General features: G+C 45.7%; 8 protein-coding genes across 8 annotated transcripts; 3 read left to right on the top strand and 5 right to left on the bottom strand.

Annotated features, from left to right (window-relative positions):
- Window positions 1-55: 55 nt before the first annotated feature.
- Window positions 56-940, bottom strand: EYB26_001774 (uncharacterized protein; the record flags this gene model as incomplete). Its single annotated transcript, XM_054261082.1, has 2 exons — window positions 56-414; window positions 661-940. 2 exons carry the CDS (start codon window positions 938-940, stop codon window positions 56-58), a joined length of 639 nt encoding a protein of 212 aa, XP_054117057.1.
- A 575-nt stretch (window positions 941-1,515) lies between these two features.
- Window positions 1,516-3,862, top strand: EYB26_001775 (uncharacterized protein; the record flags this gene model as incomplete). Its single annotated transcript, XM_054261083.1, has 4 exons — window positions 1,516-1,534; window positions 1,613-1,748; window positions 1,806-2,547; window positions 2,609-3,862. 4 exons carry the CDS (start codon window positions 1,516-1,518, stop codon window positions 3,860-3,862), a joined length of 2,151 nt encoding a protein of 716 aa, XP_054117058.1.
- Window positions 3,863-7,668: 3,806 nt separating this feature from the next.
- EYB26_001776 (uncharacterized protein) lies at window positions 7,669-8,967 on the top strand (the record flags this gene model as incomplete). Its single annotated transcript, XM_054261084.1, has 4 exons — window positions 7,669-7,814; window positions 7,884-8,567; window positions 8,626-8,820; window positions 8,874-8,967. 4 exons carry the CDS (start codon window positions 7,669-7,671, stop codon window positions 8,965-8,967), a joined length of 1,119 nt encoding a protein of 372 aa, XP_054117059.1.
- Window positions 8,968-11,233: 2,266 nt separating this feature from the next.
- On the bottom strand, window positions 11,234-14,342 carry EYB26_001777 (uncharacterized protein; the record flags this gene model as incomplete). The annotated part of the gene is made up of 4 exons (XM_054261085.1): window positions 11,234-12,099; window positions 12,176-13,521; window positions 13,594-14,148; window positions 14,293-14,342. 4 exons carry the CDS (start codon window positions 14,340-14,342, stop codon window positions 11,234-11,236), a joined length of 2,817 nt encoding a protein of 938 aa, XP_054117060.1.
- Window positions 14,343-14,681: 339 nt separating this feature from the next.
- Window positions 14,682-15,976, bottom strand: EYB26_001778 (uncharacterized protein; the record flags this gene model as incomplete). Its single annotated transcript, XM_054261086.1, has 5 exons — window positions 14,682-14,951; window positions 15,021-15,246; window positions 15,504-15,782; window positions 15,844-15,923; window positions 15,974-15,976. 5 exons carry the CDS (start codon window positions 15,974-15,976, stop codon window positions 14,682-14,684), a joined length of 858 nt encoding a protein of 285 aa, XP_054117061.1.
- Window positions 15,977-16,682: 706 nt separating this feature from the next.
- EYB26_001779 (uncharacterized protein) lies at window positions 16,683-18,570 on the bottom strand (the record flags this gene model as incomplete). The annotated part of the gene is made up of 6 exons (XM_054261087.1): window positions 16,683-16,904; window positions 16,969-17,020; window positions 17,092-17,163; window positions 17,220-17,857; window positions 17,929-18,334; window positions 18,401-18,570. The coding sequence occupies 6 exons, from the start codon at window positions 18,568-18,570 to the stop codon at window positions 16,683-16,685; spliced, it is 1,560 nt and encodes a 519-aa protein (XP_054117062.1).
- Window positions 18,571-19,776: 1,206 nt separating this feature from the next.
- EYB26_001780 (uncharacterized protein) lies at window positions 19,777-21,405 on the bottom strand (the record flags this gene model as incomplete). Its single annotated transcript, XM_054261088.1, has 2 exons — window positions 19,777-21,191; window positions 21,261-21,405. The coding sequence occupies 2 exons, from the start codon at window positions 21,403-21,405 to the stop codon at window positions 19,777-19,779; spliced, it is 1,560 nt and encodes a 519-aa protein (XP_054117063.1).
- Window positions 21,406-23,492: 2,087 nt separating this feature from the next.
- On the top strand, window positions 23,493-24,401 carry EYB26_001781 (uncharacterized protein; the record flags this gene model as incomplete). The annotated part of the gene is made up of 1 exon (XM_054261089.1): window positions 23,493-24,401. One exon carries the CDS (start codon window positions 23,493-23,495, stop codon window positions 24,399-24,401), a length of 909 nt encoding a protein of 302 aa, XP_054117064.1.
- Window positions 24,402-24,877: the final 476 nt, after the last annotated feature.

Genomic DNA, 24,877 nt, shown 5'->3' on the forward strand with positions numbered 1-24,877 from the left:
TCCTGCCCACCAAGCTACCTGAACGCATAATACCCCTGTGACCTCGCGGGTATGTTTAGAGCAATGGGTTCAAGAGCTCAATCAAATACTCGTCCCCTTTCTCCGTGATACCCAACAACTCATTATCATTCTCAGCAAAATTAGGACCATACTCATTGTCCACAACCGACTTGAGTAGGATAGGAATCACAGTCGGGAAGTCATGCTGTCCCTGGGCAAGACGCTCAAGAGCACCAGCCACCGCCACATTCAAGTCTGCATCTACTGGCGCCCACGGCTTGTTGGGTGCGATGTGCTTGGCAAAGGAGAGGAGTTGGTTCTGTGAGATGAAGCTCTCGGGGACGTAAACCGCGCGGTTCTGAGTCTCGGCTGGATGACGACCACGGCTCTCCGATTGTCGACAAGCTAGTGCAGCTAAACTTGGAATATCCGCCGTTGAAAATTGTGGGTTTGTATTCGGATAAATTCATGATGACCTTGTTCTGGATGGCGAAGTCGGTGAATGGTCCCGTGTAAACAAGGGTGTATGTTAGGTCGGTGGTCTCGGATTTTCCGATCAGGTAATCCTCGATGATTACCTTGTCCTTGAAGACGAAGAGCTTGCGAGAATTGGGATTACTCATGTTGGAGCCAAAGTTGGAGGAAGAAAACGTTTCACACCGGCGGCGATTGCAGCATCGATCAGGAGTCTTTGGCCTAGAATACCCTTTTCGCCAACGGTAGACACTACGGCATTCCCTCCTTTGAGGACGGCTGTCAGGGACTGCGGATCCTCAAAGTCAGCCCTGACTACTTTCACGGTTGGGGCGTAGGCGGATGATGAGCTGGTGCGTTGGAGGATTTGAACGTTGAATTTGTCAGAGGCGAGAAGCTTGTCCAAGACGAAGCTGCCCAAGTGGCCGGTTCCACCGACGAGAGTGACGTTCTTGATAGCTGACATGGTGGTGAACGTAAAGACAACTGGAGTTTATAGCAAATCTACTCAAGAATTGAGGAAGGTGATTCTAAAGTACCTAGCTCGAAGGAATGCTGTCGTGATTGATCTGGATAACTGATATGAAGACGGGAGGAGGGAAGAAGCTGTTTATATAAACGAGCTTTTACCTAACGTAGTAAACTTGGTCCTCAAAATATTCCCTTTTCAGCCCCAAGCAATTAGAGGCTCTATTGAACATTATCGTGGTAATATCTCCAAACTGATTGATAATATCCCAACATATCTCGTTCGAAATACTCAGACCGACGAAGGATTGTTAAGGTATCCCACCGGAATCATGTTAGGGTTAGTTAACTAGTTAGTTAACCAATCCTGGAATTAAGCTCACCCGCGTCAACACGAGCTGAATCCCATCTTTATTTTTCGAGCAACTCGTTCCAGAATCCATAATTGTCTCAGTTTATCGTTTATTTGCTGACAAGTACGACTTCTGAAATAAAATCTGATTTGTAATAATGATGGCTGGTGTTCTCCCACTTGCGATGTGATCACATTTACTTACCAAGTTGGCCGCGACTATGGCTTCGTCGGAGATGGGTAAGTGAACCGCTTGCCGGCTTGGAAAGGCTCCAGTGATGAATTATATGCCAAGTAGCTGAAAAAATACTTACTTAGGACCGGATATGACTACGCGGCACGCATGCCACTGTGGCAAAAGCTTCATTCGCAAGGAACATCTAATCCGGCATCAAGCCACCCACAACACACCGGCATACGTTTGTAATGTATGCCAACGGCAGTTTAGTCGCAGGTAAGTCCAAGCCTTCTGTAGATTAAAAAATGGAGCCAACTAACCTGTCGTGCAAAGAGATCTACTTCGTCGTCATTCAGATTTACATGAAGCAAGCTATCAACGCAACGCCGTCTCTTGCGATGCATGCCGTGTTAACAAAACCAAATGCTCGGGAGGCAACCCGTGCTCTCTATGTAATCGACGAGGTATAGAATGTATCTACCGACCGCTCCTCCGTCAACCAAAACGGGCTCCTCAGGCAGCTGCGATTGCTTCCGTTGGCGAGAATGTTGATCATCATGATCAGTATCATGGTGTCAATGCCGGCCAGGGTACTAGTGACGATGATGATGATGATGATGATGATGATGATGATGATGAAACAACACTTCCTAAACGCTCGAAGCCGGAGAATTCCTTGGAGCTTCTGCAAAGAAACGTCAAATTCCTCCAAAACCTCAACATCGTCCCATCCCAGCCGACCACAACAAGTTCCTCTCTTTCAAGCCCAGGAATGGGAGGTATATATGAATTATTGGTTGCTGGAAAAGTTTTATTGGAATCGGCTGTACGCGAGTGTAGTGAATCAAAAGCCCGGGTCAGCAGGTACATCGATACCTATATCAAGAACTTCCATCTCCGGTGGCCTATCCTTCACGCTCCGACCCTTCACAATGAAATAGGGACTATGCCATTGCCCCTTGCTGCTGCTGCGTGTCTTATTGGAGCGTGGTTTCAGAATAGTGCAGATTGGACCGAGAGGTTCTATGCCCTACGAGTGCATGAGCTACTCCTCGAGCGCTCGCTTCATAGTCTGGTCCGTTACATACCCATGCTCTTACTCTCCTACAAGATAGTCTACTAAGCTTTTTATATAGATTGATCTGGAGTTGACGTCCGAAGAAAAGGCATGGCCAATTGAGTTTTTCCAGGCAGTCCTCTTGACTCTGGTTTTCTCACTCCATCGAACCGATAAAAGTGCCTTGTCCAGAGCCATGCTTCTACGAAGCACATTCATGACCATTCTCCGAGAACTCGGAGTCCTCGATGACGACAAATTAGCCGTTCACCTAAAGACCTATTATAGCGGCACATACGCTCCGTATACATTAGTCATGCGCGAAAGATTCAAGCGCTTGCTTGTTTTCGTCTATCAATTCGATGCATATTTTGCTCTTATCCATGGAACACCGCCATTACTCCACCTTCAAGAAGTTAGTATAGGTCTTCCGAGCACCTTTGCGCTCTGGAATGCCTATGGACTTGATGTATTCGCTCTACGGGAGCTGGAGCAACTGCCTGAGCGTTCAGCAGTCCGGGTATCTGAAATACCAAACTGCGCAGATTCAATTACATCCTCGGGACTTCTTGTGGAAGACGTGCATCTCGGCCTATGCAGCCTTTTGCAGTCGATATGGGTTCTTTCACAGACTCCCAACAAAAAAGAAAGTCCTAGTCATACTTTTCAGCAGTCGCTGCTCATCCAAACACTCGATCAATGGAAACAGGCGCTGGATAAGATCAACGAGTTAACTGGCCCCGGGAACTTTACGGGAAATGCTGCGAGATATCTATTTCTGGCTTATCGTGGAGAGGACGACTCCATTGCGGCGTCACTGGAACGGATAACTGCCCTTTTACAAGACGCGATGATTCTTTACTATTACATGAAAATGACGCACTATGTCGTCGACGTTGTTGGGCCGCGGAAGCAAGTTGACTCGCAAACAGAGCTCTGGCAGACCTCCAAAGATAGGAAAGAAGCTCTCGTCTGTGCGGTGCAGGTGCTTAAGATAGTGGAGTCGAAGAAAACCTTCAATCCACTTGTTCGGCATGCGCTTGCTACGGGTGTTGACGTAATGATAGTCTTGCTTTCAGGGCAGAAATGTCATCTCAGCGGCAAGCACGCTGTTAATAATACCTCCCAGCACTGGTCTGATATTGGCGGCTCTTTCTGGATTGACGGCACACCTGTATGTGTCTGCAAGTTGGTGTTTTGGGTTGGAAGGTTTGAGAAGGCTATTGAGGATCAGATGATCATGGTGGAATGGTGTCCTGAGAGCATCAAAACAGACATGAAGGGGTCTGTAGATATGCCACTAGGATCAACGTTGAAAAACCAGCCGATGTGATCCGGAAGGATGTAGATACCCCAACATGGAAGTTGAAGAGACAATGTTTCACCTTCATTTGAGCGCAGAATAATAGCTATGACTCGGAGAGCGTGTTTGCTGATTACTCGAATGGCCTACCCTTGTATCTTGAACATATACTGCCTTCAGAAGGTTGTTCAAATCCGAGTAGCAAGTGGCAATGTCATGTATGCTATGCTTAATGATGGTAGACTGCCGAGCAAATCATACCTACAACCTACTTTAGCCTAGTCGATCATAAGGGTTCGATGAGACTGGGCGAATTTTCTTTCTTCGAGTATACATACGTAGTATAACATAGGAGTACGTGCACAGATGTCTCAAAACTCCGACGAGTGGCTAGTTGAGTGTATCCTATCACACATCATTCGGGGCCAAAGAGTCAAAAGTCATACGGATGAAACGGGCCATGATTGACAAGGCATGGTAGTACGGTAGTTAGTAGACCGGTCGTAACCCATGACCCATTCAATTTGGCAGGTTAATTAAGTTGAAGGAGTCACAATGTATAACCATACCCTGCATACGATGCAAGTCATTAATTTCAAATGGGTGACGCAAAACGTCGACATGGGAGTGGCCATCGGATCCGATGCTGGACCTAACTAATTATCCATCGGAATCCTTTTTTAGGGATAACAAGACGTCCTTCCTATTTTGTATTGTGCCATGGTATCCTAGTATCCTAGTATCATACAAGAAATCATTAAGTTATTTGCCACCTGATAGGTATTGTTAAATACATTGACTGGTTGGAACTTGGAACCCTGTCGATCATGTATTCTCCTATAGGTAGTTTGCGTCGGGGATTTTGATTTGCGCCCATGCGGGATTGATTAATGTGACTGAACGGACGTTTCGGTCAGCAAATAGCGAATACCCGCAGATTATGAGCAGGGACCATCGGTTCTGTACTACAGAGTATAACGTATGTATTTTGCCTCCCAAGTACTCTGAGTTGTGCATGTGGGAGGGCGCCAAGTATTCCGATACAACAGCCAATGGTGTCCATCCGTCTGTGTATTTCCCGTCAAGGGTCTATCAGGGTCCAGGGCCCCAGGTCCAGGGTCCGGTGGCTATTTATGGGCAGTGCAAATCTGGAAGTACGTACGTACTACATACTACGATAGTAAAATTTCATTCCAGCATGTGGCACAGTTGGATGCTACATACGCAACTTAGTACATGGATGGAGTGGTACCGGAGGCAACATTGGCCACACTATCGGTGTGAAGTTCTGTGTCCAACCAAGTCACGTCACCCATACTATACAGTCATACACCGTCATACAGGGTTTAACTATCGGGTACGAATCTATTGATATCGATCAATGGGGTTCCCAAGAACGGACGGAGTACTGAGTTTAATTCCAGAAAGCCGAATGAACTGACTAACTGTACGGCACCCCATGCAAAGGTGTCGAATGGGTCGACGGTGCCGGCCCGTCCGTCCCAACACTAGGGTTGGGTGACTTGGGTCCAATGCGAACTGGATTTTTAGGCGCGTACTCCGTACATCCGCCGGCACTTGGTACGGTACGTACGTATTCTGGAGTAGTATGTTAAAAGCTGGGTGAAGCAACTTGGGGCGCTGTATGTACAGTCAACGGATGACTCAAATCATGATTATGCATGTTAATCGACGAGTCAAACTGTACGATGTCTGTCTGCTCAGCGGCGACATAAAACGGTGGAGGTGCGTGAGAGCGACCGTCTCCGTACTTATACTACGAATATATTCATCCGATACATACTACTCCGTAGTCCGTACGTACCAAACCGTAACGCCAAAGGGAAGAAAAGAGAATGGAGACAGACTAACCTCCAAATAGTAAACAGAGAAATAGTTTGGGTCGAGCCAATTGAATTGTTGCAAACAAGGTTTGACGCTTGGCCTCAACGGGGATGGATATGCTGGCACAATCTCCACTTATGCAGCGCACAGGCCCGTCCACCGCGTCCAGGCTAACTGGAAGGAGAAAGGGACCCTCTTCTCGCCCATGGAACTGTAGACGGATTGGTGGGCACACACACTGACTCTTGTGATCTTCTCGTCTGTGTTGACGCTTTTCGGTCTAAAGTGTTATGTATCTTCAAGATACGGATACTTGGTGGTGATTTGAAATGAGATTCATCACAGATTGCGATGAACAGGCCATAGCACATCAATGCGAAGCTCTGTATTATTATAATAGTACTTTCGTCGTACAGACCAAGGATCATGACCCAAGTTGACCGTGCCCACCGCCGAGGTATTAGGTTCGTAGTTCAAAGTCAATTAAAGCGTGATGTTGGTTCCTGCTCTGAAGATTCAGACCCGGAAATTCGTGTCGAAGCTTGAAGATAGTTTCCATCGAACAGAGTCAACGGGCTCGTGGATCGAGTAAATCCTTTCGGTAGAGTGGCCTAACTGGGATCTCCGTCCGTCGTTAAGTGGGCCGTGGATTTAGTCTTCCTTCCATTTGACACGCTACTCCGTATTTGAGTTCAATAATTGTACATTAACTTCATTAAGTTCGCTAAGCTGGCATTGAGCCAGAGGTCTGGATTTCGAAACCGCCTGCCGCCTCCGTACTAAGTTCTAGCTATGTCCTGTCCCTATGTAGAGTTCGTATGTTACGTTGTACAGCAATTCGTACGGAGTAACTCCCAGTACCGGCTGAGCATTGAGCCCGTAACTTATGCCGCATTGAACAATACGTACTCTATACAGAGTATTCTATCTCTGGAGACAAAATGCAGGAAAATGGAGTATACTCTGTAGCAACGGGGACAAATAATGGGTTTGCTCTGATCCCCTGCGTCGGTCTAAGACTAGTAAAAATTACCCACGAGTCCGCTCTCCACCGGCCTGGTCGCTGGGTTGGACGGAGTGCAGCAGGACTGAACACCCTGTACCACTTGTGTGCAGTGTCTGCGTCGAATGACGTCGAATGACAGGCCCTTGATTAGCTGATGGTGTAGACCTGCCTTAACGCAGCGTATTACGAGTCTTAAACCATGTAAGTTAACTTAGTTAAGCAACTGCGTCGCGTCGTACGTTGGTCCACGTTAGCCCCAATATGTTTGCTCTTAAGTAATACGTTAAGCAGTGACTTAAGTTAAGTTAAGTTAGTTAACGAGTTAGTTATATCGCGGCGGTAAAGTCTCGCCCGGAGCGCCGTGCCGAGCAACTTAGAGTGCCTATAGTTAGCACATAGTGTGACTGGCGTTTCAATATTACTCTTTCGGTCTGCTCTTTCCTCAAGTTTTCATTCTATTCCTTCCTCACACACCACCACCACCACCGTCGCCACTCAACTTCAACAACACCATCGAAGAAAAAATCGTACGACTACAAACCGACCTCAAGGCCAATACGAGAGGAGGATAATTATATTTGCCAGTCAACGCCTCGTTTATCTCACCATTCAACGCAACACTGGATTGGCCACGAGATTGACGGGAAGCGATAATCATTGGAGTCAACCCGCCCATCACAAAGAAAAGATATTCATGGACGACTTGACCACTGGCAACCTGATTCGCAGGCTTCAATTTCGGCATATATAACATTTCACCGGATCGTCCAGTCAATTCGACTTCATTGTTAAATATATCTCAGCCGCTGCTGCGCAAGCCGCCCAAAACGGGAAGAAAACATATCGCATAACGATCCAGTCCGCCTTCATCTACCACAACATTAATGTCTCTCAGCAAGTCATATTAATAGCAAAAAGAGATACACTGCATGGTTGAGTTGGGCAATTGAAGGGAAGTAGATCGAAGGTACACACATCGTCAATCATGGAGCGGGATCAGAGACAAAAAAGAGACGACTTCAGTTCACGTATACTAAGTCGTGTGGGTTCTGTTTTCCGTCGAGCCTCGCGCCGGACAAAGTCGACCGTTTCAGCGCATCAAATTGAAGAACCAAGCAGACCAGAAGCCACGTAAGTTTCAGGTCACCGTGTGGCGCAAATTTCTTTGTTTGTCTGACAAATTGGCTAACTGTCTGATAGATCTACACCTGCGTCTGCAGCTGCTGGTAATATTACTACTCCTATTAGTACTACTATTATTAGTACTTCTATTCCTGACGCTCCACAACCATCCCAAACAAGTACCGCTGCTGGCATTACCGCCCCGACACGGGACACTACGCAGGTCACACTATGGAGCGATATTCAGCAGGAGAGAGCCCGAGCTTTGTTCGTCAAGTACGGTCTTACTTTGGAACCGCAGGAATGGATGTCATCGCGCAATTATGAAGTCAAGCGGGTCGAAAAACCGATCAGAATGAGGGTGCGTCGCACCTGCCATCGTTGTCAGACAACCTTTGGGTCGGACAAGGTGTGCTCCAATTGTCAACATGTCCGTTGCAAAACGTGCCCTCGCTATCCCCCAGCTCGCACAAAGGAAGAAAAAGAAGCCCGTGCTCTGGCAAAAGCCAAAGGCAAGCAACAAGAAAGGCCTTCAGATCGTGCTGCTGTCGTTGCTCCCATCGAACCCTCAGACGACACGGAGGAGATAGAGTATACGCCTCTCACTATGGAGTCTCGAACCGGTGGCCAAGATGTAATATACAAGGACATCAAACAACGAGTTCGTCGAACATGTCATCAATGTCAGACTTTGTTTCTAGGGGCCTCGACTGTATGCGAGAGTTGTGGGCACATCAGATGCAAGCGTTGTCCTCGTGAACCGTACGTCAACCTTTCACCAAGTTTTCTTTGTCTTATCATTTACTAATAAAAACCACAGTGCGAAACTGGACAAATATCCAGATGGATATCCTGGCGACGCAGAACCCCTGCCTGAACGGCCATTACGAGTTTGGAAGAAACCTCGAATGAGAGTGCGCTACTTTTGTATCAAATGCGATACATGCTACATACCCGGTGAAAATATTTGTGCTACCTGTGGAGAAGAGAAGGGACCAAACACACGACGAGACCCGTACGTTCATCGCAATCCCTCGTAGAAAGATTTATGACTAACAAGCGAAACAGACCAAAGAAGAAAGAAAAGCCTCCTATAGATGAAGAACTTCTGAAACGAGTTCAAGAACGACTTCAAGAATTTCGAATTGCCGCAGACACATGAAATGCCATCCCTTCCAACGATCAAGCATACTATTCAACAATACATTATTGCATTTAAAATATACCAGCATAGCATTGTTTCTATTCAACATATTCTTAGGACATCAGGGGATGGACTTGGAAGTTTTGAGATAGAGTATTTAGTCAATATGTCTCAGAATGGACTTTGATACTATTTCCATCATTTCCAATATTGTCTATTTCATACAATTGGTGCTAACCCTTGCCCACCGCCACGGAACAAATGATTATACCTACCCTAAATAAGCTTGGTAATGACTAGATTCATGAATCATGGTACATAGTACTACTCAATTCGGTCTACATAGAATAGGAGCATAGTTACGTACTACGTATAAGTTAGGTTCCTATGTACACAGTCGGGACAGTCCAGCCTATGTAACTAGGCCTGAAGAGGCATTAACATCAACGGCTGTATAGACAAGTAGGCCTAGACTACTCCGTATCGACATTTCATTTACGGAGTATAGTTGCCGACGAACTTCAGAACGTAGCGACTCGGTACTCAGGAGATGGGAGGACGAGGATAAGGGGCATTCTGTAAGTTATTCCGAAACTTTCTTGGTCGGGTACATAAATATGTAGAGGAGGCAATCGAGAAGGTTAATAATACTCGTAGAGTCGTAGTAGCTTGAGATGGAACTATCCCGTCGTTCCCCGGCGTACGTTGTACGCTGTGTGCTAGTGTTAGCTGATGTATAATCCGCGAAATATTATTGAAGAGCATGAGTAATTTCCCCCTTGGTGAATGTATGATTTTGAGTCATTATTAGCGTTGATATCGTTCGTTCTACTGGTGAGAGATCTTGGCGGGCTCCTTGAATGGGAAAGTAGTATGACTATCACGAATTCTGCCACACAGTTTCCTTTCTTTTCTTTTTTTTTTCTTTGTTGAAACTAACTACGTGTTGCTATGGAACGTCTACTCTAGTACTCTACTAGAGCAATTAAGTCTGTATAGGGTACATAGCCATGTTCCGAGACTAAGTTACATATTAACTGCCACACTGCCGTTGATCTGTATCACTTCGGTAGTTACCTATTCGGCGCTGAGCATCGAGTAGTAACTACCATGGCATGGTTCAGGCAATGCAATGCAGCGCGGTCCGGTACATCTTTCTAGAAATAGGACCATGCTGCCCTATGAACGAGTGAAATTTTTCTATAGAGTTAACGAAACAGGAAGCTCTTCGTATGGGATTGAATAACTATCACTTACGGTAACTAACTTAAAATGTTGTCGCGTAACCCTAGACACAGCTACAAGTACAAGTACTACGTATCCCGATTCCAATCTCTAGGTGCGGCGTCACAAGATCTAGATTGTTCACCTGGTTACCCAATACCGTTTGCACACCTCATCAACCATCTTCGCCTCATTGAATGTTGCATATTGCCATGCCAAAGTGAGGCATGATATCAGGTACCAATGCCCACCCACCCCCATCCATACGGGTAACCCATCCATAGAAATTCCGTCTGGTGCGGCCCCCCTTTTTCTGGTTAGACTAACGGGCCGGACCGTTTCGTTCCCACTTCCGAATTTCTGGTTTTTCTGGGTCGGGGACTCCATTCTGACTACGTACCGTGCTCCGTACTGTATTTTGAATTTGGCTGGTTTTGTTATTCACGGAGTACTCGTACGCGGCGGCTGAAACTCGGTCGTCGGTTGTCTGATTTTTTGTCCGGCAAGAGGGGGAGAAGAAAAATACTCGATGTCCCCGACAGAAGCTCCTCGCCAGCGAGGTGGATCATTAAACACGTATATCGTTTCAAACGTCAAGCCACGATGGAGTCGACGTATGAGAAAAAAAAAAAAAAAGGCGAATCCAGATTCCCGAAATCAAGGGTCGGGCTTGTAAGGATCCCTGGCGCATATGGGTTAGTCTCTCAGTCATGAAATGCCTCCTTACTTTGAATTTCCAATTTCCAAGGGGCTCTACGAACTAGTCGACTAAGAGTCTACTAAGAATTAGGCGATCCGTCCTTGCAGAATATCGTTTCATCCTGCTTTCCCGAAACCCTAATCCGCGCCGTTTTTAGGGAAGGTTGATACTGTTATAATATCGGCGCATTAACTTAGGACGGCAGTTATAGAACAGCTTGTACTGAAAAAATCAATGATTACATTACACTAGGCGTTTATGGCATTTCGAAATAGGTACGTAGGTAGGAAGAGTTTCATCTCGTGTGAGATTTTGACTGTTCAAGCAGTAATCTATAGATTCCATTCCATAGGGGCGAACCTATCTCACTTCCATAGGTCTGCTCTGCTCTGCGGTCTCTGTAAGAAAATCCTCTACATTATCAGCATTTATTCTGACCATTTCTACCCACTTGAAACACAGGTACCCTTCGATAGGTGCGCTGCCAACTTTCTTGATCAGGAATGCAACAGAACCATCCCAGTCAACCTGTAAGGCGGTCCTCGCCTGCATGCTAATCTCCTGTTCCATAAACGCCTGATGAATGAAGATGTTAGGAACTTCGATTTGAAGGGGCTCAAATCTCGGAACAGTCAACTGAGCAACGCATAACGGATTGATGAAATTCAAAGTCGTCGAGATGAAAGGTTGCAAAGGGTTGGAAATCCTTGAAGCAAACATCTCGGGGTCGACTGCTCGACCAAATGTGCAATTGTACAGGTTTTTTGGTAAGTATGAGCCGTTATACTCTGACGTTATCCTGTAAGAGAATTGCCAGAATGCGGCGTACAGACCCTTCGGTAGGCCAGTGAAGAGACAACGGAGATTCGTGTCGGCCTCCAGACGACAAGCCCATGACATACGAAGAGGGTCTTGTGGAATGTGATCGTTTCCCTCATTGTTGCTTCTTTCTCCGGGGTCGGACGTATCGACGAGAGTGCATTGGCGATCGGATAACTCGATGACTCGATCAAATAGAGTGGCGGGGATCAAATAGTGACAATGACGATCGCGGTCGGAGTAGCTAATGGCCAATCCACCTTCTGGAGAGCCCGAAGACTCTTCAGCGTGGGGCTGTGCCGTATGCGTGACCGGATCATGGCCCGTATTTGGGGTCTGATAATGCTCCCCAGAAACTGGGGCGGTACTACCCCGATGAACGGACAAAACATTGCTGCAGGCACGTTCTACAGAATCAAATGAATTAATCACAAGCAAAGTAAACCAACGAAGGCTATCATAGAACGAAAGACGAAAACTCACCAATAGATTTCGGTGTGGACAGGTGGTCTGTAGACCTGCCTCTCGAATTCTCAACGCCCACGATATCCTCAAAGATACCTCGAAAGCCGCTCCAAAGCGGCTGGTAAAAAGACCTCGGGCCCTCTGGCGTACTGCTGGACTTTACATCATGCCATGAAATGAAGGTGTTCTGCATAAGTACTGAAGCTGACCTCATAGCCAAGTCCCGAGGCGTTAGACCCTTTTTATTCTTTACATCAATTGGTGCATTGAACTGCAAAAGTAGCAAGACAATATCGACGTGGCCTTTGGTGGTGGCAATATGAAGAGCCGTGTCTCCATTGTTCAGTGTCAATTCTAACAACTCTTGCTTAACTTTTTTGTTTCCTTGAAAACACTTTTCAACGATTTTGACATGGCCTTCACTGACGGCATAGCAGAACGGTGCCATTCCATACCGATCTTGATCGGTAGGACTAGCACCTTTCTTCAATAGATATTCGGCTATATCAGTATGGCCATATATAGCGGCAATGTGTAGCGGTGTTTGGCCTTTAGAATTTCGAGCCGAGATTCTTGACACGCTTTCTTTATCGTCGAGAAGCGCTGTAACGGTCTCAAGTAAGCCAATGGTCACGGCTACGTGTAACGGTGTGCTTTCGTTAGGGAACCAGTCAAAACCATTGAGGACGTCTGGGGGAGCATAGAATGCTTGTATGAAAGATGAAGCCAAGCCTGGCGACTTGCAAAGTTTCAATACAACAGCTTCTACCTGGCTTTTGTGCTTTTTTTCAGCCCGCGCATGTAGACTGACGTAGTGAGCAGCGTAATCCAAGAGCACATGTTTTTCTCGACGCATGTTAAAAGCTTCCTGAGATCCGGTCCACCCTGGATTGAAAGGACTAAAAGTCAAATATGTGGCCAGCACGATCGCCACAATATCAGTAGGAAGACTCAGTTCAGGCAGTACTTTAATTAAATAGTCCCTCGCCGTGGCGTGTGCGATGCGGACATTCTTACTCGCTTCATCGAGAGCAACGAAGCCGCCACAAACATCAATGATCATGTCGTGAGAAGGTATTGCAAGTTCATCAACCTCAGTCAATTCTGGACGCACGGATATCGCTGTGCACAACTCCATTATAGTGAGTGTTCTTCTGGCCGCTAACAACCAGCTGAAGACCTCAAGTGCCAGGTTTTGCTTGGGTTGTGACTGCCTCTGGACTGTCCTGATGGCACGTTCATAGGATTGATTAAGGATATTTTCCTCTTTCAGTCTCTCGCTCATCGTATCTAACTGATTTAACACCTCCCTTGCTGTAGTGTACTGGAAAAGATACTCCAATTGAAACTTGACGGGTAGAAACCTGTAGAAAATAGGAAGCCTAGTCAGCATTCAGGTTCTTTGCTATTATCCATGCTTGTTGGGAGATATTCACATTCCATCTGCACACTCAATTAGCCGAGGCACCACTTTTTCTCGAAGATGCTGTCCTAGGAGCAAGCGAGCAGATGGATGGCTGTCAATATAATCTGTTATATATGCTTTGACATCATGATATGAAGGTCGAATCTCCAGATGTATAGCTTGTGTAAATGCACTGCGAAGGTTAGGCCGACTACTAATATAGCAGAAACCACCTGTATTGGCAACTTTTAGAACATCCTGAAGCAACTCATCTCGTAAAGTTACATCTTCTTGCTCGTCAGGGGCATCAATAACAATAAACAATCTTTCGAACTTCGGGATCAACGCAATCAACCAGTCTAGTAGATCCTGGCTCGAGGCTGTGCGATTCTCTATTTCAAATTGTTTATATCGGGATTTAACGTAGGTCAGCACTTCCTTGTTTTGGTCGGCAAGCTGTCTGATCAAACAACTAAGAAGGCTCTGGGAAGCTTGTCGGGTGCTTTCCTGGAATTCGAGATACATATATGCGACACCGTAATTGAACTCCGTCGCTAATGAAAGTAGATAATCAACCACGAAAGAGCTGTCACCAGGTGTTGAGCAACATGAACGAACTGGGACTTCAAAAGATTATACCTCGTACCTTAGAAATGTCTTTCCTGACCCAGCTAAGGATGTTTTATCAAATTTTTGTTCGTTCAGTTAGGACTGTGACCAATGTGCTTACCTATACCATGAGCCCACAATATTCGACTTTGAGAATCGCCCTGCACCCATCTCTGAAAATCTTCGTGTTGCAATAACCACTTACCATTCCCTCTCCGTACGGTTCGAATGTCGAGATGTCGCAGATCAACCGATTCACAATACAGCCATTCTAGAATTTTCCGTTTCTCGCGCGCTGTTCTCCGGGTTACCATCCATATCGGTCCACTGGAACTGAATACAACCAAAACTTACCCAGTATAAGCTGACTTTCATCTACGCACGGCTCAAGTCAGCATGAGGCTGAGACAACTAGGTCGCTACACATGATAGGAAAGGAACGAAAGAAAGACAGAGAGAAAATGATAATGAATCATTCAAGTAAACAAATGAAGATCAGGACATAATCGATCATTGCGTAGAACGCAGAGCAGCCAGTCTTTCAGCAAGACTTTGATCTCGAATATCGGTCAGCGACGTATCGATATTTTCAGACTCACCACACTCCAATGCCTTGTCGTATAGGTCCTCAAGGTTACCCCAGACAGTCGAGAATAAGTCCTTGTCATGCTTATCATTTACCGTATCGAAGCGACACATATCACTGTGAGTGGCTTTCAGTTCCACAATGTATTCAACATCATCTGGTAGTCCGAATATAGCACTTTTCATGGGTACGATCTTGGTATCGCATGTTAGTCAACATCCATGGACGATGAGAACCTGGTTTTCAAAAAATAAAGTACTGACATCTCCCTTCCCCTCCCAGAAGCTGACTATTTGGTATCTCTTCAATTGGTTCCGAAAGCTGTGCTTCAGGATCTCTGTAAACAGTGAGCCACTTTGCAAAGCTTGCTCAATGTCATGGTTCTTCTGAGCTCCAAGAGACCGGGCGATTTTGGCGGCGACAGAGCCGATCCGTACCAGCGACGGGTCACCGCCATCATGAGGTGTGCCAAAGAACACAAGTCCCGTACTAGGCCACATTAGAGGCTGTCTTGATTGAAAAGAAAGGGTTCCATAGGGCAAAATTACGTTGCTTTGGCTATACTTGCATAGCGTAAGCTATTATGGGAGTTCACCAATGCCTGATTCCATGTTACCTATGTAGCACTTCTGTCGAAAGCACAGTTGTATTACCTGTTCAATGAGAAGACCGCCGAGACTATGGCCAATAAATATGATCGGTCGTTGGGGATTCTGTAATGAATAACGCAGATTAGCTCGAGTTACTATAAGAGGAATCTCAATAGAGTATTCGATACCTTTTTTCTCTGGACTCGAATTGCCTCCAAAAACTCATCGGCTTTCAGGATAAAAGAAGCCTTATCCCCTCCCCAGATCAGCTTTGAATCGTACTGGTACAAGAAGACCCGGGCCTCTGGTGTTTTGTCCTTCAAGTCATCACGCAGCCATAGTCTTCCATCCGGCCCGGCGGGCTTTCGCCAGGTATCGAAGGCATGTTCTTCCTCGGGCTTCGACCAGGGATTCAAACCGTGAACAGCGATGATACTTACGACGCGTTAATCAGTACAGGTAGCCCATGTAGACCGTCTTGGGGATAGAGACATACTCCACTCGGATGTGCTGCTGGAGAGCTTCTATCTGTTCGGGACTTAGAGTCTGGACATCGGGGAGGAGCTGGTGCAGTGGCTGCCTATGTGTCAGTAAGATGGAATATATGGTATCGGCAGGTCTCTTGCCATGATAACGTCGTTTCCTGGACTTGAGTTGGGAGAATTAGGTGAGCCTTAAGGAAGGTAAAATCGACGAGCTCAAAATCTACCAAACCCTGCAACTGCACCACCCCTATATAGAAAATCCGGGAACCTAGTTGCCATGGCACAGAGTACATCACATCGGCCTATAAATAGTCCATGGGTCATATCTTGAGCGGGAGGGGCTGCATGACAAGCAAAGAGGCTCTCATATTGCCATGTGCACGAAAAGCTTGTCGTAATGGGCTATCTTTGGCGACGGCCAACAAGTGACCGCATTATACTAAGTTACATACTATATAGTACAAGTTCGGGTTTACCCAATACGAGAAACTGAAACGTCTGGGGTGCTGGCTTTGTGTATCTGATTCCAAGTATGAATGGGCAGAGTACGTAATTAATCAGAGTTATGGATGTAGCCTAGCTAAGCTCCTTTACTACGTAGTATATCGCTTTGGCACTCGCACGGACTACAGTATAACGAAGTAATCCGCGTCACAAAAGCCAGACTCTTCTTATCAGACTTCAAAAGAAAGATGACTTGAGGCTAAGATCAACTGTTTCCACTGGGCATGCGACTACTATATCTATGTGATAAGAGCTAAGTATATTGATGACGCACGCGGAGCTAGCAACTCTGAGCCCAATGGATTCATCGAGTGAAATGGGCAAGCCGAGGTCCTGGAGACAGGCCCTACGCAGCGTTACTATCATCCACATGCACGACTCCGCGCTTCGCATCATGCTCAAACTCATCATTTGTAACAGCCGCGACGTCATCGCCGTCAAAGTACTTGACGATCTCCTCCAATGGTACGTAGCGAGTTTCCACGTAGAAAAAGTAAACGACGATGAGTTCGAAACCCAGGAAGCAGCAGTAGAAGATATAATACCTCCAGCCAAGGCTATCAAGTGCCTTTATTCGTACGCTTAATTAGCATTTATGACTTCATGTGTTATGTTACGAGCATATGACTTACAGTAGCATTGACGTATTGGTTGAAGAAGAGCGCACCGTAAAGAGCCCATTCCCTGTCAAGAAGACAATCAATCAGCTTTTGATAATGATGTTATATAGTTAAGAAGGGAACTCAAGAACTCACATCACAGTGTAACCTTTTGCACGCATATGATATGGTAGAATCTCCGTTGTATAGCTAGCAATGAGACCAGACCTAAAGATTGCAGGCGTTAATATTTTACCATACCAATTCAGGGAGGACAAGCTTACTTCAGGTTATACCATAGGTAATAGAAAAAGATCATAAAGACAACAGCTTTCCCAAAGGCTGGATTGGCGTTATCTTGCTGAGAATTAATGGCGGAGAGAATAGTCCAGATGACGAAGCTGATCAACATGCCAATTGTGCTAATCAGGTTGATGTTTCGACGTCCCCATCTATCGACAAAGAAGCTGAAGATGATGTTGGTCACGAGAGCGAAAGTGGTCAAGCCTCCATTAATCACCAGCTGTGTCTGAGAATCCGTGATTCCGATGTTATTCATGATAGTTGTCAGATAGTATGAGACAAGTCCATTTCCAGACCACTGCGAAAAGAGACCAATCGAGACGATCATGATCAAACGCTTCCGGTTGCCGGGAGTCTTGAAGAAGTCGAGGAATGAGAAGGACTTTTGAGCATTCTTTTCCATGGCGAGTGCGGTGGTGATTTCGGTATATTCGAGCTGCACGACCTCATCTTGCTCGTCTCCATTCGCGTGGTAGTGTGCTAATATTTTCAAGGCCTTTTCCGGTTGGTCTTGGGCAACGTAGAAACGCGGACTTTCGGGGATCCATGGTACGACAGCGATCATGAGTAAGGTGAAAATACCTTGAATGAGACTGGGAGCTCTCCAAGCCCAATTACTCTGGTTATATATAATTAAAAGATGCCTCAGGAAAAGTAAAAAGCCGTGGCTAGAGGGAATTGATGACTCACCTGAATTTGCAGAGTGCCGTATGTGGTCCAAGCCGCGATGAAGGCTCCAGATTGGTAGTTTGCGCCAGCGATAGTCACGAGAATTGCACGATCTTGAACAGGAGCAATCTCTGCAATCAACAACGGCGCTGTGCAGATTACCAGAATATCACCAAAACCCAGGATCCATCTCGCCGCGATGAACATGGCGAAGTTGATCGCAGCCGACTGCAAGGCAATTCCCAATATCATAAAGAAGGCTCCTATCACCAGACAAGGTTTCCGTCCCAGACGATCTAGAATGAAAGGCATGGGAATCAAGCCGCTCAGCGCACCTGCACTCATGACGCAGTTGAAAAGACCGAGGGTTGAGCCGTGGGGATGACCGAAGTAATCCTGCCAGTAGGATATGGCTTGGAGACCATTCCTGGACAATATTAGAATATCTTTTACAGCTGTGTCGGTGAATGCAAAAGAAAGATACTGTACTCACATCATAGAGTTATCGAATCCATTTGCAGTGTTTGTGAATATCAGAACAAGGATGAAGAAATACAATGTTCTCATATTCTTGTCTTTCCACCATTGCTTCCGGGGGAACACCCGCCCAGCCAGATAGAAATGGCCTGGAGGCGGCTTCATCTGAGCCGGGCTGTCAGGCATTGCGGGATAGCTTCAGTTAAGCAAGTTGTTGAGTATCTTGAGAACCAGTCGACGGCCGAAATGGATTGAGCCAATGTTCACTGTCCGAGTGCTGGCAAGTAGACTGCCACATGGGATACAATGGTGCTTTTATATAATCATCCCGAGGTCCTTTCTAGCTCCATGATCCATCCACTATTTGATTAACTGAACCTTAGAATTCTAGTTGGAATGTGTAGCTCTTCTCCGCCGGGGAACGCGGGGTGCAGCTTTAGGCTATAGGTATTTTTGCGAAGAAAATAGCTTGTAGAAACAGCCTAAATACAGAATAATACAATTGGTTTATAGAGATAAGGTCATGGAAGGAACGTGTCCGATTGCTTGTTGAGCTGGCTAGTGAGCCTAGTCATTGGAGGTCTAGTTGGATAGCTTCTTGCGGAGTCTTCGATTTCTCTAAAAATGACCCAGGTTTTACCTAGCATAGGTACCAGAATCACATAACTCGAGGATATTTGGATCTCCTAGCTGGTACTTGCTTCCAGCTGGCAGCGATAAGACTAAATGTCCTCCTCCAGTACGTACTTCTCCTCCCCGTACAATTAATTCTTGCCCCAGTTTTTTAATCTCGTCGGCACTTCGCCCTCTCCACATACCCCGGGTCTCCTCCTTTCTTGGTTTAGGTCCAACACCTTCTCAGTGCCCACTGCCCAACTACTGGCTGGACTGCCAACTAAACTATTCATGTGGCTACTCTATCCACATCGTGAGTGGCTTACAGTAAACACCTTAAACGAGGATTATGCCGTGTTTGGATTTATCCTAATGGCCGAACTTATTGACCATCAATATCCCAGAGGCCAGACTTTGCGACAAAACTTAATTATATGATCGTGCAGCACAGTTAGGGTATTCGGCAACATCAGAGGATAATAAGTGATTACCTAGGTAATGTAATGTACGCCTAGGCAAGGGCTCTTAGTGTGGCCTTTAGATACAAAAGAACATAAATTAGGCAAAAAACGCTATATATTTCAAAATTTAAACTTTAAACCAAGCAAGCCGAAGGAGATTCAATGTTTTAATGGTCAACATAACGAAGATACCAAACATAACGCGTAGGTATATGGTCTCATTTTAAGAAAAGGCCGGAAAATATAGGGGATTGTAAGGCTAGTCGAATTTGTGGCATCTTTCAGAGACTGAAATTATTCTAGCTATTAAGGGTTTTCACTCAATTTCCAACATCTTAAAATTAACATTTGCCCTTCTGTTCGCATCCTTTGTGAAGGCGAATATTCCCACGATAGGCCCTACAAAATCATGGCCGGTCAATTCTAGCGTATCAAGGTCCCCGAAATCAATCCATTGAGAATCCCGTTCGAGACGATATGCGAATTTGTAAGATGACTCAAGGTACTCTAATCTAAACCCTGTAGCGGCAGCATCGCCTTCTTTCAAGTCGATCGTGATCTTCTTGCTCCTAGTTATCGACTTGGCTTTGTTGACAAATTCGAACACGATAGCCGATGTTTCAAAATTTAGATAGATCCGCGCAAATCTGTGTTCGTCTTTATAAACGCATAGACCTGCATTGACTTGGGTGCCTACCGAGACGGATTGAATGGCGACTTGAGAATGGCCTTTGAGCTGGCGCTGGCGCTTGCCCAAGAATGTGACCCGGCTATCAGGACTTGCCTGACACAAGTCGTATTCGCTTGGTGTGAGTACAACGTCCTTGCCATTTTCGTTGATGCTGTGCATGGTAAGGTCTGCATCTCGAATGTAGCACCAGTCCATGCCAGGTATTACACTAAGGCTCGATGCGGTGTCAGGCAATGTAGTATTTGGGAGATCTGATAGCAAGCTTATTTTGACCTGGCTGATTGTTGGCCAAATTTCCGGCGGCCACTCAATAGGGGTGAGAAATGTCTCTCTTCCCATGACATAGCGTTTCGACTGGTCCTTTCGAACACCAAGACAAACTGCCCACCAATTGCCTTGCAAATCCTGAAATATGTCACTGTGACCGGTGTGCTGTACGTATTCATCTGTGCCGCGAGCTGTGAGAATAGGATTGCCAGGGTTTGCTTCGTACGGCCCCCAGATGGATTTTGAGCGCGCGACAGTGATCATATGATCTTCAAAAGTGCCCCCTTCGGAGATGACTAGATAGTGCCATCCATCATTGGTTTTATATATATACGGGCCTTCCGGCCAGATACCACCGGTGCCCCTCCAGATTATCTTCTCATCGGAGAGCTTCTTCCCCGTCTTGACGTCGATTGCAAATAGCTTAATGGTGGTCATGGGTCCTGGCGCGGCAGAGCCGTGCATGTATGAGCGACCATCATCATCCCACAAAATACTAGTGTCAATTCCGTCGAAATCGAAAAAGACAGGATCACTCCATTGATTGCTCCAGATATCTGCTGTCGAGATGATGAAGTTCTGGTGCGTGCCATCGTGTTCGCTAACATGAATCACATTCGTACAGATCACGTAGAATATATCATCATGGTGTCTGATCGTAGGAGCATAGAGTCCGCCAGTTGCACACATCAAGTCGCCTCCACCATCCTCTGAATTCAATCTTGTCGAACTCAACGCGAGACTGAGTTGACTCTGCCTGTTTAGGGCATTCCCTGACCCCTTTATTAATACAAATACATTGGATCCAGGAGGACCTGTGAAGTGCGCTGGTTTTTGCTTACCAATATGCTTCCATGAGACAAGATCTTTACTCGCATAGATGGGTAGGCCGGGGAAGATATGAAAGCTGGAGTTGACAAGGAAGTATGTATCCCCGACACGGACCGCAGAAGGGTCTGGGGCGAATCCTGGAATAATTGGATTCATATTCATTCCTTTTCCTGAATTGAGGTGAAGTTAGTAGTCTATGATTCATGTACCTAACATGACTGAGTGGTCAGTACATATGTAGGGGGAAAGCTCTAGATTAACCAATGATGGAGATATAAATTGGTTGCATGATGAATAACGCCAAAATAGCAACCACACGGGTAATAGGCTAAAATCGGTTCAATGCCACCAAACGGAAAAAGTAGATCATTGATGTGTGTAAAGTTAAATGGATTGCTACTACAGGTATGATAACGTATACAAAAAGCTAAAATAATAGCCTCGAGACTGACAGCATAGGACAAAGTTCGTGTGATGGTGATAACTTAGGGTTATCACAAAAGGCCCGAGATCTCGTTAAATAATAACTACCTAACTAACTACCCTAGTATGGCAGTCTACTCTGATAGTATAGTTACATTGTGTTATTGTGTATTGTGTTCATAATTCATATTTTACAAAATTCCCTTGACAGCTGTAACTTGGACACTCCTTGCAGCATATTTATTCCGGTAATTGTTTGGCCTATATTGGGATTGAGCACATACAACGCAATTATTTTACCGCCCGCCAAGTTAACCAGTTCTCGACAACATCAGAGAACCCCAATTGATGATACTAATAGCACGGTCGGTTCCATCAAAACTAATGTTCCCAGGCCCTAAGTCACAATGATAGAAACAAAGGACGAGCAATCCATTCCCATTTCATCACAACTCTTAAGAAGATGACTAGGGTCAAGTCCATTTCAGCACGGGGCTTGATTAAGTATTGCTCTGTCAGCTGATTCCCATCAACGCCACTAATGGATTCATCCGTCCATGTTGTCATAGACTTGCAGATGTTGGCGATACGAGATACACACGCCTGTCTTGTGGTCTCATCCATTTCATACCACATCTCATTCAGGGTAAGACCAGGAAGTCAACCGAGAATAATCAAATACCGCTTACCCAGGTCTGCATAGTAGTAGGCCTCCGGAATGTTAAAGTCAAGCGGATGTTTATCCTGTAGGTATTGTAAGGTGGCATGCTCTCTTGTTGCATTTGGTGTAATGAGATCTTTTAATTTGATAAAAGCTTCTCCAACGCGCCAGACTGCCGAGGCATCGCCTGTGTCATAAACTTTCTGGAGTTCACTTGTGACCGGAAGTAGCCTTGTTTCGGGAATTGGAGCAGAGGCGTTAGAAAGAACAAAAATAGCGCCATTTTCATCGCTCCATGAGGCCAGACTGGGAGACTGTTTGCTGGCGACTAAGCGATCAACTATCTGCAATCAACCAGGAATTGTTGTTGATTTCGCGTATAGAGGTGTTAATAGGGTACATCTTGGAGTGACCGGTCATGTTAGGCAAGACTAGTTTGAGCTTGGTAAGCCTGGTTATATAACTACATACTCTGTAGTAGTACGGAGTACTCATCGTATATACACAGACCCACATCTGTATTGGAACATCACAACCACTGAGATATTCAACAATACTGACTCAACTGATGTCTGTGTGACAGTCGTACGCGCCTTGGGGCTTTGTCCTGGAAACTCCCGTCAATATCCTTTGTTTACGGGTCATGCCTGAATCTTTGTAGGTAACAACTAGATAGTATGAACTCACGTGCCTGGTGTCTATATATATGGCTCCAGTGCTCAACTCAATCCTAGTCTTCTATTCTCTCCTCCAAGTTTAGTTTTCTCGTTGACCGCTACCCAATAAGATACACGGCCTGAGCACTTTCACATCTGTAAAAAGACCTCTTAAGTCTATTTAATCAATTAGTGGAGAAGATTAGACTTATATCCTATCCTTAGCGAAATTGATAAATGATAATCTCTTCTTTAATATAGTACCTTGTAACTTTTTATCTTTATCTAGAAATATAAATAAAGATACGTAGTAAGCTTCTTAATATACTAGCTATGAGCTTTACTAATTCCAGGGAAATACGAATTATGAATACAACGTAACTATAGACTGCCGTACATCTCCGGATCTGAGTCATCCCAAAACCGTGCTGCCTAAATCATCATAAAAACGGCCTTTGCGGGCAATTTCTACTACAATCAACTAAACTGTTTTGCGGGGGGCAATGCCTGGCTTGTTACGTTATTTGTATCTAAAGGTTCTCGTCACCTTTTCGCGGGTCCTGATCAAACTACTCGGCTTGCCGTTGAGGCCGAGGCCTGATGATGTGATACAAATCCCATCTCGCGATAAGGGCCACTCTATCAAAGTCCATGTCTACAAGCCACATGCTGCAGAGGCTGGAAGTTCAAATCCAGCCCCTGTTCTCATAAACTTGTATGGCTCCGGCCTCGCGATACCTCTTCATGGTATGGACGATGATTTCTGCCGATTTGTCGCGAGCTCTACCGGCTACGTGGTGCTTGATGTCAATTACCGTCTTGCCCCTGAGCACCCGTTCCCAGCCGCGCTCAACGATGTTGAGGATGCTGTGAAATATGTGCTAGATCACCCAAGCGAGTACCAGGCCTCGCAAGTCTCCATATCTGGATTTTCTTCGGGTGGCACTCTGGCGCTTTCTGCTGCCTCTACGACACTTCCCCGCGGAACATTCCAATCGCTTATAACATTCTATCCTGCGACGAATCTTCTCCAGGACCCGGGTTTGAGGAAAGCTCCCGTAGTAGGTGGGAAGGAACGCTCGCCATTTTGGACTAGGATCTTCCGAGAATCATATCTCAGAGGGATGGATCCTCGCGATCCAAGAATTTCGCCTGTATTTGCGGATACGTCCAATTTGCCGGCCAACGTGCTGGTGGTTACAGGCGAGTTGGATCAATCGGCGCGAGAGGCAGAAGAGCTAGCTGAGAGAGTAAAGAGCGAAGGGCATACTACTGGCAGAGAGGTCGTAATTCGCAGGATGAAGGGATGTGGGCATGCGTTCGATAAGAAACTGACTGGTGAAGTCTCTACAGCAGCTAAGAACGAGACATATGAGCTTGCTGTCAAAATGCTGAAAAGGGTTAGGAGGTAGGCACCTAATTCGTGCTGTTACTCCGTACTCTATAAGGAGGACTTATAACTTTGCTATATTGGACCATCACCTTTGCAAAACTTGATTTTGGTCTTTTTCTTTTCGACGACCTAATTCATACAGTTTTTTGGAAAGGATTGACAGTGTTCCGTATTTGATTCGGCGTTTTATGTGTACATACGTACATGTATCTGTATTGTTCTATACACTACTGCAGCGCCTAAGAACGTTACACTATAACAGCTCCTATTAAACAAATAGATACTCCGTAATCACACTAGGCGTTTATAGCTGAATGAGTACTAGATTCCGTGCTATAATTAAGTATAACTAAATGTCTCGGGACACGAGCAGGATGCCAGGATCTCGAAGGATCAGCCCAAATCTTAAGATCATCGGAAGGATTCTCTTAGTTACGTAGATAGTATTACTATTGCGTAGGTTAGTGCTTAATTACGCAAATAATACTCCTCCCA

This window comes from Talaromyces marneffei, chromosome 1 (assembly GCF_009556855.1).
Source record: "Talaromyces marneffei chromosome 1, complete sequence".
NCBI classification, from domain to species: domain Eukaryota; kingdom Fungi; phylum Ascomycota; class Eurotiomycetes; order Eurotiales; family Trichocomaceae; genus Talaromyces; species Talaromyces marneffei.